The 11553-nt window shown below is 45.5% G+C and overlaps 1 protein-coding gene across 1 annotated transcript in view; it reads left to right on the top strand.

The window, feature by feature from the left end:
* Positions 1-1217: 1217 nt before the first annotated feature.
* Positions 1218-11553, top strand: part of LOC118399696 (dihydropyridine-sensitive L-type skeletal muscle calcium channel subunit alpha-1-like) — a 44997-nt gene continuing 34661 nt past the window's right edge. Inside the window, exons 1-2 of the mRNA XM_052473790.1 lie at positions 1218-1703; positions 8520-8625. Of these exons, the coding sequence (XP_052329750.1) occupies positions 1513-1703; positions 8520-8625 (297 nt within the window). The 5' untranslated portion in view covers positions 1218-1512. The remainder of the gene's footprint in view (positions 1704-8519; positions 8626-11553) is intronic.

Genomic DNA, 11553 nt, shown 5'->3' with positions numbered 1-11553 from the left:
ACCACTCTCTCACCACTAGCTAGGCCTTAACCACTCTCTCACCACTAGCTAGGCCTTAACCACTCTCTCACCACTAGCTAGGCCTTAACCACTCTCTCACCACTAGCTAGGCCTTAACCACTCTCTCACCACTAGCTAGGCCTTAACCACTCTCTCACCACTAGCTAGACCTTAACCACTCTCTCACCACTAGCTAGACCTTAACCTCTCTCTCACCACTAGCAAGGCCTTAACCTCTCTCTCACCACTAGCTAGGCCTTAACCACTCTCTCACCACTAGCTAGGCCTTAACCACTCTCTCACCACTAGCTAGGCCTTAACCACTCTCTCACCACTAGCTAGACCTTAACCTCTCTCTCACCACTAGCAAGGCCTTAACCTCTCTCTCACCACTAGCTAGGCCTTAACCGCTCTCTTCATAAAATAGGAAAGCACAACACAGTTGATGTCCCAACTGTCCAGCAACAGAAACCACAGTTCACGTCATCCTTCACTGTCATGGATACATCAAAGGCAGACTCAGAAGAAACACATTCATGGGAATGGGATAATTTATTTCCTCCGTTCATCATGTATGAACTAGCACTGCGCTTGATTCCCAAACATACATCAGAGGTCATGGAGGGTTCAGTCAGCCAATGAGGAGAATACTCAACTCCAGTGGTAGAAGTCAAGTCTGTCAAGGCAGCTAAAAAGTCATTGAAAGTCATACAGCAAAGCCAATGTCTGCTACGACCAATGACAGGACACTCCTCCAACTCTTTTAGCCAATGACACAATATTACTGTAGGGCCGAGAACGACATAGTACGTGTCTTACCCTGCCATACGTTTCAGTCTTGGTAAATGTACACACACACACACACACACACACACACACACACACACACACACACACACACACACACACACACACACACACACACACACACACACACACACACACACACACACACACACACACACACACACACACACATTCACCATACATCCAGCCATGCCCACTCGCCCTCTCATATATCTTTGCCCATGTCCCCCATGTCACCCCTCCACAGCAGAATGACAATGATTGTCTATATTTATTATTCCGCTGACCAACTGTTCCTCCAACCAATACTCTCACAGAGAGGCACAGTCCTGTCGTATCAGAAAGGGAGAGAGAGGGGGGGGCGGAGAGAGAGGGGAACAGGAGAGAGACAGTCAGACACTGACAGTCATAGAGTGTATGACCAAGAAAGAGGACAGGGAGATATAGACAGCAGAGAGGAGAGAGGAGAGCAGACCCAGCAGGTTATGAAGAGAACGAGTAGGATTACCTTGTCAGAGCAGACCTAGATTAGCTGAGCGAGCTGACCTGGTGGAATACAGCACCGAAGGCAACCATCTTCACTTGGGCCACCTTGGGCCAATATCTGGAGGACCAGATCCGTTTGGGAGTACAGTAGGTGGCTGGCTGAGGAGGCCATTTTAGCGACCGACTTCACTTCATTTAAACTTTCCAGGTAGAGTCAAGATGGGGGACAGTGGTGGTGAACCGAACCTGCAGTCCTACATTATGGACGAGGAAACTCTGAAGAGAAAGCAGAAGGAGAAGCTAAAGAAGCTCCTGGCCACTGGAGGAAACCCTCGGCCCGCTCGCTCTCTCTTCTTCCTCACGCTGAAGAACCCTTTCCGCAAGGCTGCCATTAACATCGTGGAATGGAAGTATCCTTTAGTGGTCAGGGGCCAGGGGCCAGGGGTCAGGGGTCAGGGGACAGGAGTGTGTGGGAAAATTGGACGGGTTGTCACTTGATAGCCATGCTCAGAGTCATGTAGATATGATGTAGCCTGGTCCCAGATCTGTTTGTGCTGTCTTGTCAACACAGCACAAACAGACTAGGTATCAAAAGGTTTTAACCATGAAGCAGGGTCATGCTCTTAGGCATTCATGGTTTGAAAGCACTGCACTTCTATTGTTTCTTACATGGCCAGATAGTGAAGCCTGTCTTTGGACCTGCAGGATAGCAAATGACGGTTGATGACACTGATAATGCACCTTTAGTTTGGTCTTGTATTGATGGCCAATTCAACCCAGTAGTGTTTTCCACAGGGTGGTCTGGATAACCCAGTAGTGTTTTCCACAGGGTGGTCTGGATAACCCAGTAGTGTTTTCCACATGGGGGGATAACTGTGTTTTCCATAACCCAGTAGTGTTTTCCTGGATAACCCAGTAGTGTTTTCCACATGGGGTCTGGATAACCCAGTAGTGTTTTCCATGGGGGTCTGATAACCCAGGTGGGTCTGGATAACCCAGTAGTGTTTTCCACAGGGTGGTCTGGATAACCCAGTAGTGTTTTCCACATGGGGGTCTGGATAACCCAGTAGTGTTTTCCACATGATGGTCTGGATAACCCAGTAGTGTTTTCCAACCCAGTAGTGTTTTCCACATGGGGGTCTGGATAACCCAGTAGTGTTTTCCAGTGTTTTCACAGGGTGGTCTGGATAACCCAGTAGTGTTTTCCACATGGGGGTCTGGATAACCCAGTAGTGTTTTCCACAGGGTGGTCTGGATAACCCAGTAGTGTTTTCCACAGGGTGGTCTGGATAACCCAGTAGTGTTTTCCACATGGGGGTCTGGATAACCCAGTAGTGTTTTCCACAGGGTGGTCTGGATAACCCAGTAGTGTTTTCCACATGGGGGTCTGGATAACCCAGTAGTGTTTTCCACATGGGGGTCTGGATAACCCAGTAGTGTTTTCCACAGGGTGGTCTGGATAACCCAGTAGTGTTTTCCACAGGGTGGTCTGGATAACCCAGTAGTGTTTTCCACATGGGGGTCTGGATAACCCAGTAGTGTTTTCCACAGGGTGGTCTGGATAACCCAGTAGTGTTTTCCACATGGGGGTCTGGATAACCCAGTAGTGTTTTCCACATGGGGGTCTGGATAACCCAGTAGTGTTTTCCACATGGGGGTCTGGATAACCCAGTAGTGTTTTCCACATGGGGGTCTTAACCCAGTAGTGTTTTCCACATGGGGGTCTGGATAACCCAGTAGTGTTTTCCACATGGGGTCTGGATAACCCAGTAGTGTTTTCCACATGGGGGTCTGGATAACCCAGTAGTGTTTTCCACATGGGGGTCTGGATAACCCAGTAGTGTTTTCCACATGGGGTCTGGATAACCCAGTAGTGTTTTCCACATGGGGTCTGGATAACCCAGTAGTGTTTTCCACATGGGGGTCTGTGTTTTCCACATGGGGGTCTGGATAACCCAGTAGTGTTTTCCACATGGGGGTCTGGATAACCCAGTAGTGTTTTCCACATGGGGGTCTGGATAACCCAGTAGTGTTTTCCACATGGGGGTCTGGATAACCCAGTAGTGTTTTCCACATGGGGGTCTGGATAACCCAGTAGTGTTTTCCACATGGGGGTCTGGATAACCCAGTAGTGTTTTCCACATGGGGGTCTGGATAACCCAGTAGTGTTTTCCACATGGTGGTCTGGATAACCCAGTAGTGTTTTCCACATGGGGGTCTGGATAACCCAGTAGTGTTTTCCACATGGTGGTCTGGATAACCCAGTAGTGTTTTCCACATGGGGTCTGGATAACCCAGTAGTGTTTTCCACATGGGGGTCTGGATAACCCAGTAGTGTTTTCCACATGGGGGTCTGGATAACCCAGTAGTGTTTTCCACATGGGGGTCTGGATAACCCAGTAGTGTTTTCCACATGGGGGTCTGGATAACCCAGTAGTGTTTTCCACATGGGGGTCAGTGTGTTTTCCACATGGGGGTCTGGATAACCCAGTAGTGTAACCCAGTAGTGTTTTCCACATGGGGTCTGGATAACCCAGTAGTGTTTTCCACATGGTGGTCTGGATAACCCAGTAGTGTTTTCCACATGGGGTCTGGATAACCCAGTAGTGTTTTCCACATGGGGGTCTGGATAACCCAGTAGTGTTTTCCACATGGGGGTCTGGATAACCCAGTAGTGTTTTCCACATGGGGGGATAACCCAGTAGTGTTTTCCACATGGGGGTCTGATAACCCAGTAGTGTTTTCCACATGGGGGTCTGGATAACCCAGTAGTGTTTTCCACATGGGGGTCTGGATAACCCAGTAGTGTTTTCCACATGGGGGTCTGGATAACCCAGTAGTGTTTCCACATGGGGGTCTGGATAACCCAGTAGTGTTTTCCACATGGGGGTCTGGATAACCCAGTAGTGTTTTCCACATGGGGGTCTGGATAACCCAGTAGTGTTTTCCACATGGGGTCTGGATAACCCAGTAGTGTTTTCCACATGGGGGTCTGGATAACCCAGTAGTGTTTGGATAACCCAGTAGTGTTTTCCACAGGGTGGTCTGGATAACCCAGTAGTGTTTTCCACATGGGGGTCTGGATAACCCAGTAGTGTTTTCCACAGGGTGGTCTGGATAACCCAGTAGTGTTTTCCACATGGGGGTCTGGATAACCCAGTAGTGTTTTCCACATGGGGGTCTGGATAACCCAGTAGTGTTTTCCACATGGGGGTCTGGATAACCCAGTAGTGTTTTCCACAGGGTGGTCTGGATAACCCAGTAGTGTTTTCCACATGGTGGTCTGGATAACCCAGTAGTGTTTTCCACATGGGGTCTGGATAACCCAGTAGTGTTTTCCACATGGGGTCTGGATAACCCAGTAGTGTTTTCCACATGGTGGTCTAGATAACCCAGTAGTGTTTTCCACATGGTGGTCTAGATAACCCAGTAGTGTTTTCCACATGGTGGTCTAGATAACCCAGTAGTGTTTTCCACATGGGGGTCTGGATAACCCAGTAGTGTTTTCCACATGGTGGTCTGGATAACCCAGTAGTGTTTTCCACATGGGGGTCTGGATAACCCAGTAGTGTTTTCCACATGGTGGTCTGGATAACCCAGTAGTGTTTTCCACATGGGGGTCTGGATAACCCAGTAGTGTTTTCCACATGGTGGTCTGGATAACCCAGTAGTGTTTTCCACATGGGGGTCTGGATAACCCAGTAGTGTTTTCCACATGGGGGTCTGGATAACCCAGTAGTGTTTTCCACATGGGGGTCTGGATAACCCAGTAGTGTTTTCCACATGGGGGTCTGGATAACCCAGTAGTGTTTTCCACATGGGGGTCTGGATAACCCAGTAGTGTTTTCCACATGGGGGTCTGGATAACCCAGTAGTGTTTTCCACATGGGGGTCTGGATAACCCAGTAGTGTTTTCCACATGGTGGTCTGGATAAAGGCGCTGATGGACATTTTTGGACATGTAAAATATGAGCTTGTTAAAGCGGCAGTGTAATGATATTCCTGGGGTTGTACGGACACCTGTCCTCCCTCGTCACAGCCTAAAAACAGACACGCTAAGCTGTGAGAACGCTGCCTCAGATACAGACTGGTGGCGGGACTGGGTACTGCAGTCTGAGAGGGCACAGCATGATTTGTATTTATTTGATTCATTGAACCTTTATTTAACTAGGCAAGTCAGTTAAGAAGAAATTCTTATTTACAATGACGTCCTACCAAAACGCAAAAGGCCTCCTGCAGGGACGGGGGCCTGGGATTTTTAAAACATTTTTTAAAATACAAAATAAATATATGACTAAACACACATCACAACAAGAGAGACAACACAACACTACATAAAGAGAGACTTAAGACAACAGCGTAGCAAAGCAGCAACACATGACAACACAGGATGGTAGTAACACAACATGACAACAACATGGTAGCAAAACAACCTAACAACAACATGGTACCAACACAAAGTGGTAGCAGCACAAAACATGGTAAAACATTATTGGACACAGACAACAACACAAAGGGCAAGAAGGTAGAGACAACAATACATCACACAAAGCAGCCACAACTGTCAGTAAGAGTGTCAATGATTGAGTCTTTGAATGAAGAGATTGAGATAAAACTGTCCAGTTTGAGTGTTTGTTGCAGCTCGTTCCAGTCTCTAGCTGCAGCGAACTGAAAAGAGGAGTGACCCAGGGCTGTGTGTGCTTAGGGGACCTTTAACAGAATGTGACTGGCAGAATGGGTGTTGTATGTGGAGGATGAGGGCTGCAGTAGATATCTCAGATAGGGGGTAGTGAGGCCTAAGAGGGTTTTATAAGTAAGCATCAACCAGTGGGTCTTGTGCCGGGTATACAGAGATGACCAGTTTACAGAGGAGCATAGAGTGCAGTGATGTGTCCTATAAGAAGCATTGGTGGCAAATCTGATGGCCAACTGGTAAAGAACATCTGGCCGCTCGAGAACACCCTTTCCTTCCGATCTATTAATTATATAAATTAATCTAGCATGGGTAGGATGGTCATCTGAATCAGGGTTAGTTTGGCAGCTGGGGTGAAAGAGGAGCAATTACGATAGAGGAAACCAAGTCTAGATTTAACTTTAGCCTGCAGCTTTGTTATATGTTGAGAGATGGGCAGTGTACCATCTAGCCATACTCCAAAGTACTTGTATGCGATGACTACTTCAAGCTCTAAACCCTCAGAGGTAGTGATCACACCTGTGGGGAGAGGGGCATTCTTCTTACCAAACCACATGGCCTTTGTTTTGGAGGTGTTCAGAACAAGGTTAAGGGCAGAGAAAGCTTGTTGGACACTAAGAAAGCTTTGTTGTAGAGCATTGAACGCAAAATCCGGGTAGTGGCCAGCTGAGTATAAGACTGTATCATCTGCATATAAATGGATGAGAGAGCTTCATACTGCCTGAGTTATGTTGTTGATGTAAATTGAGAAGAGTGTGGGGCAAAGGATTGAGCCTTGGGGTACTACCTTGGTGACAGGCAATGGCTGAGACAGCAGATTTTCTGACTATATACACTGCACTCTTTGAGAGAGGTAGTTAGCAAACCAGGCCAAAGATCCCTCAGAGACACCAATATTCCTTAGCCGGCCCACAAGAATGGAATGGTGATGATAATGTAGTTGTGGAATATCATCCATGATAGTACCCTGATTATGGCTTTGTATTTATTACACATCCAGGAGTGTAATACTACACAAGATTGACCATTCGAATGTGCTGTACTGAAGGGAGACAGATATTTGAACTCTCCACCATCTTCACCCGGTACAGCCAGAAGAGGCCTGGCCACCCCTCAGAGCCTGGTTCCTCTCTAGGTTTCATCCTAGGTTCCTGCCTTTCTAGGGAGTTTTTCCTAGCCACCATGCTTCTACATCTGCATTGCTTGCTGTTTGGGGTTTAAGGCTGGGTTTCTGTACAGCACATTGTGACATCTGCTGATGTAAAAAGGGCTTTAGAAATACATTTGACTGATTGATTGATCTTTACCACAGGTGGCAATGTAAATAGGTCAGATTTTCTTGTAACTGACCCATTGTGTTGGCCTCAAACGTCTTCCAGTGTTTTAGATATGGGGACGTCCCTATTGAGGGGTTGGGTGGCACTAACATGAACATACAGCATACTCACTTTATTGATGACTCACATTTTTATGATTCTGATTGCCAAGATTGCAATGGTTACGTTGTTAATAGTTATCCAGTAACCTAGTGATTCTCAGCTCCTCCAATACCCCTGAACAGCAGACATTGTTGTTGTAGCCCTGGACAAACAACTGACACAAAACTAGCTAGAGCACGAGTTCACTGTAACATGAGGCCTGTTAAACCATACTGTACACCTTAAGGCTATTTAGATCAGTCATCTGATAGTTGGGTGAGGTTGTAAGATCTCATCGAGATGCATGTGTGTTACCTGAAGGCCTCGAACAGTGGAATAGCTATCCATATCCATCCATACTGCTTGGTTAGGTAATATCAGTGTGTTCCTGTGTGTTTGAAAATAAATGAGCATACCCCACACACCGTTTAGATACTCTGTGAGCATCTCACTGTCTTTTGAAATTATATTAATACTATACATCTTGCATCCAGTGGTGTAAAGTACTTAGTTAAGTAAAAATACTTGAAAGTACTGCTTAAGTCGTTTTTGGGGGTATCTGTACTTTACTTTACTATTTATTGTTTTGACTTCTACTTTTATGCCACTACATTCCTAAAGAAAATAATGTACTTTCTAGTCCATACATTTTCCCTGACACCCAAAAGTACTCATTAACATGCTTAGCAGGATAGGAAAATGGTCTAATTCACACACTTAAAAATAAAATCTCTGGTCATCCCTACTGCATCTGATCTGGCGGACTCACTAAACACAAATGCTTTGTTTGTAAATTATGTATGAGTGTTGGAGTGTGCCCCTGGCTATCCGTAAATTTAAAAAACAAGATTTTGCTTGATATAAGGAATTTGAAATAATTTTAGCAATTACATTTATTTGTAATACTGAAGTACATCTAAAACCAAATACTTTTTGAATTTTGCTCAAGTAAGATTTTACTGGGTGACTCTCACTTTTACATGAGTAATTTTCTATTAAGGTATCTTTACTTTTACTCAAGTATGAACATTTTTCCGCGAGTACTTGCATCTCTGTAATCCACTGGATGTGTGTAAACAGTGTAAGTTGAACCTTTCCTAAGTGTTTGCCTTCAGACCTTTCGAGATCATTATCCTGCTGACCATCTTTGCCAACTGTGTGGCCCTGGCTGTGTTTCTTCCCATGCCTGAGGAGGACAGCAACAACACCAATAGTAACCTGGTGAGTATGGATCCGTATGGACCCAGTACCCATCTCACATCTCATATGATGCAGAGCATCTTATTCTACTAGTTGTGGTTGAATGAATTGAGCTTGGGAAGCAGGGTTTTCACAGGAAGCCTCCCTGTCTGACATGAATACACAGAACATGTATGTCTGAATGTGTAGTGAGCACCGCATTCATACCTCGATCATGGAGGTGAATGAGCTGGTTATTTCGTGGCCCTACTGCAAATTGGTCACCGTTCTGTTGTAGGAGCACAGTTCATAAATCAATCAGACTGGGATCTGGAGCCTAGTGTGGCCATCTTGGCTCCACTTCTCATGACTTATAACAGGCATGAAGGCCTGGATGTTTGGTGTAATCCAGTTTCAGTGCAATTTGATCTAGCAGCAAAGGATTGAAATGTTGTGGGCCTGATGCCAGATTGGAACTAACTGCTATCCAACTATGATAGTTCTACTCATTTTGAGTTTTGTCTGAAAAATATAATGAATTCAACCACAAAATGCCCATTTAAGCAATGGGGAGACCGAAATGTCTATTTCTGAGTGACCCAGTCAGGAGATAAATATAGAGGTTGTTAAAACAGACGTGAAGAAGCCCTGCACCCTATCATCTCTGTATGTCATCATCAGTGGACATGTGTGAGTGTGGACTGCTGTACAATATGTGTCAGAGAAATATTTGTGTGTCAGAGAAACCTGATGATGCATCAATATACTGTACTATGTCCATGTCCTCTGGGATGATAGTGACCTGTTGCTTGGTGTATGAATCCAGCCATGTTGAAGCAGGGTGAGGACAGGAATGAACAGGGATACTTTTCGGCCCACTACACCCTATTACTGAGAATCATGTAGTGAGGGGGTGTGCAGTTTTCTTAATCAGCCACATGAGAAGCAGCTGCCATATGCTTTGGCTGGGGTGGAACCACTGACCTGATGCCTGCAGTATCTCAGTCATCCGTCACTTACAGTTACAGAGACACAGATCCAGGCTCAGTTTCATCTGCCTGTAGGTGGAAGGGATGGGGTGTTCTGTAACTGTAATGACTTGTGCTATTTGGGGTCTGGCTTTTTGAATGATCTAAGATACAGTTCACCTTTCGCCATGGCTGAATGTGCACTTTTCAAATATTGTGTGTACTGAAAAGAAAAATATGTTTTTTGTAATGTAACAGCAGTGCAAGATTTACAAGTGCTGTTGTAGTGTTGTTATACTGTGGTGTACTAGTTGGAATACTGTTATGGATAATTATAGTGGTCTCAGTTATTATAGGCTGTGAAATACTGGGTCAGATTGTACTAGAGCTAAGTTGTCTACCCATCAAAGGCCATCTCCAAGAGGATATTTTTTGCATCCCTAATAAAGGCTGGTCATTTTTTTTAGCTCACAGACATCCACTAGAGAGTAGGCATAAGAACAGTATCATGAAGGAAATACAGACTGATGCTGTGCTGCGTCTTCTCTTTTGATAAGCTACAGCTGTACAGTAGCAGGGCAACATTTCATTTTCTTCTTCTTCTTTTTTTTTAAGGAGTGGGGCTGTCCCACTCCTCTCGTATGTTTTTGCTTTATTTTTTGGATAGGATAGATAGAGAGGAAAGAGAGTTTCATAGAGTTGCTGAAATAGCAGTGATCCAGATTCAAACTTTACATGTTTGCAATTGCAGCTTAGGCTACAGTAGAGTAAAAATGTATAGCTGTGAGCTTGATGCAACCGATTCCAAAATTGCCTCTTGACTTAAAAAACATAATTTGTTCCTTCTAGTCATGATGTCTGTTCTACAGATCTTAACCTGGGCCACATTGTGATGTCAGAGACAGAGGGACTCTGTTCACACCAGAGCAGTGGCCATCAGGTTACAAAAGTTTTTTTTTTTACCTGTAAAGCACAGACACATAGAGAGACTGGCCCTGTCCCTGCAGCATAATGTCCTCGACACAGTTGACTGAGAGGGACAGGTGCTCCCTCTCCCCCTCCTGGTCCCCTCCCCTCAGCTGGGTGTGTAAAGGCTATATATATAGACCGCTCCTCTTCCATCCACCTACCACACCACATGGACTCAGTGGGGCACCAGAGGAATGTGTGACGCCACTGTTGAGCCGCATCATGAAATCAATATGTGTGTGTGTGTGTGTGTGTGTGTGTGTGTGTGTGTGTGTGTGTGTGTGTGTGTGTGTGTGTGTGTGTGTGTGTGTGTGTGTGTGTGTGTGTGTGTGTGTGTGTGTGTGTGTGTGTGTGTGTGTGTGTGTGTGTGTGTGTGTGTGTGTGTGTTGTGTGTGCGTGTGTGCGTGTGTGCGTGTGTGCGTGTGCGTGTGTGTGTGTGTTAGTATGTGAAACCCAAAGACACATTCTATAAATGCCCCTATAGGAATGTTCATGACTTGACAGAATCTAACCCCAGTGTAATTTAGGTTCACTGTGCTACATACAGTACAGCACTTTGAAGCGTTATGAAAGGTATTGTTTTTACGCTGTGAGACTGCTTACACATGCCCTTACCCTGGTGGGATGAATAGTCAGGCCCTATTAAGAAATCATACCTCAAATAGAACACGTTACCCATGGCCACTTGCTGGTGTATCTGTCATCACAGGCATATTTATCGCTTGCCCACGCTCAAGATCCCGTTTCAAGTTCAACTTTAAGTTCATTTGCCAAGTTATGATACAAGCACAAAAGTATATACAAATGAGATATCTTGTAAGTCAAGGGCCCCTATGTAACAGACCGTAAGTCCCACGGAGATAAGGAAGCTCTGTCTGGAGGGAGACCTGGGTGCTGTCTGAGTATTATGTGAGGGATGTGAAGGGTTAATAAAATCAGACAGGGCGGTGAGTGAGTAGGTGCCATTTTAGGGACCTTAGCTCTGAAGTGTTCAGTTGTTAGTCAGCGGGGCCATTCCCTGTATGCCTGGCCT

The sequence above is a fragment of the Oncorhynchus keta genome, chromosome 21 (genome assembly GCF_023373465.1).
Source record: "Oncorhynchus keta strain PuntledgeMale-10-30-2019 chromosome 21, Oket_V2, whole genome shotgun sequence".
Taxonomy (NCBI): Eukaryota; Metazoa; Chordata; class Actinopteri; order Salmoniformes; family Salmonidae; genus Oncorhynchus; species Oncorhynchus keta.
Note: the sequence above shows the minus strand (reverse complement) of the source record. Positions and strands in the feature narration are given on the sequence as shown.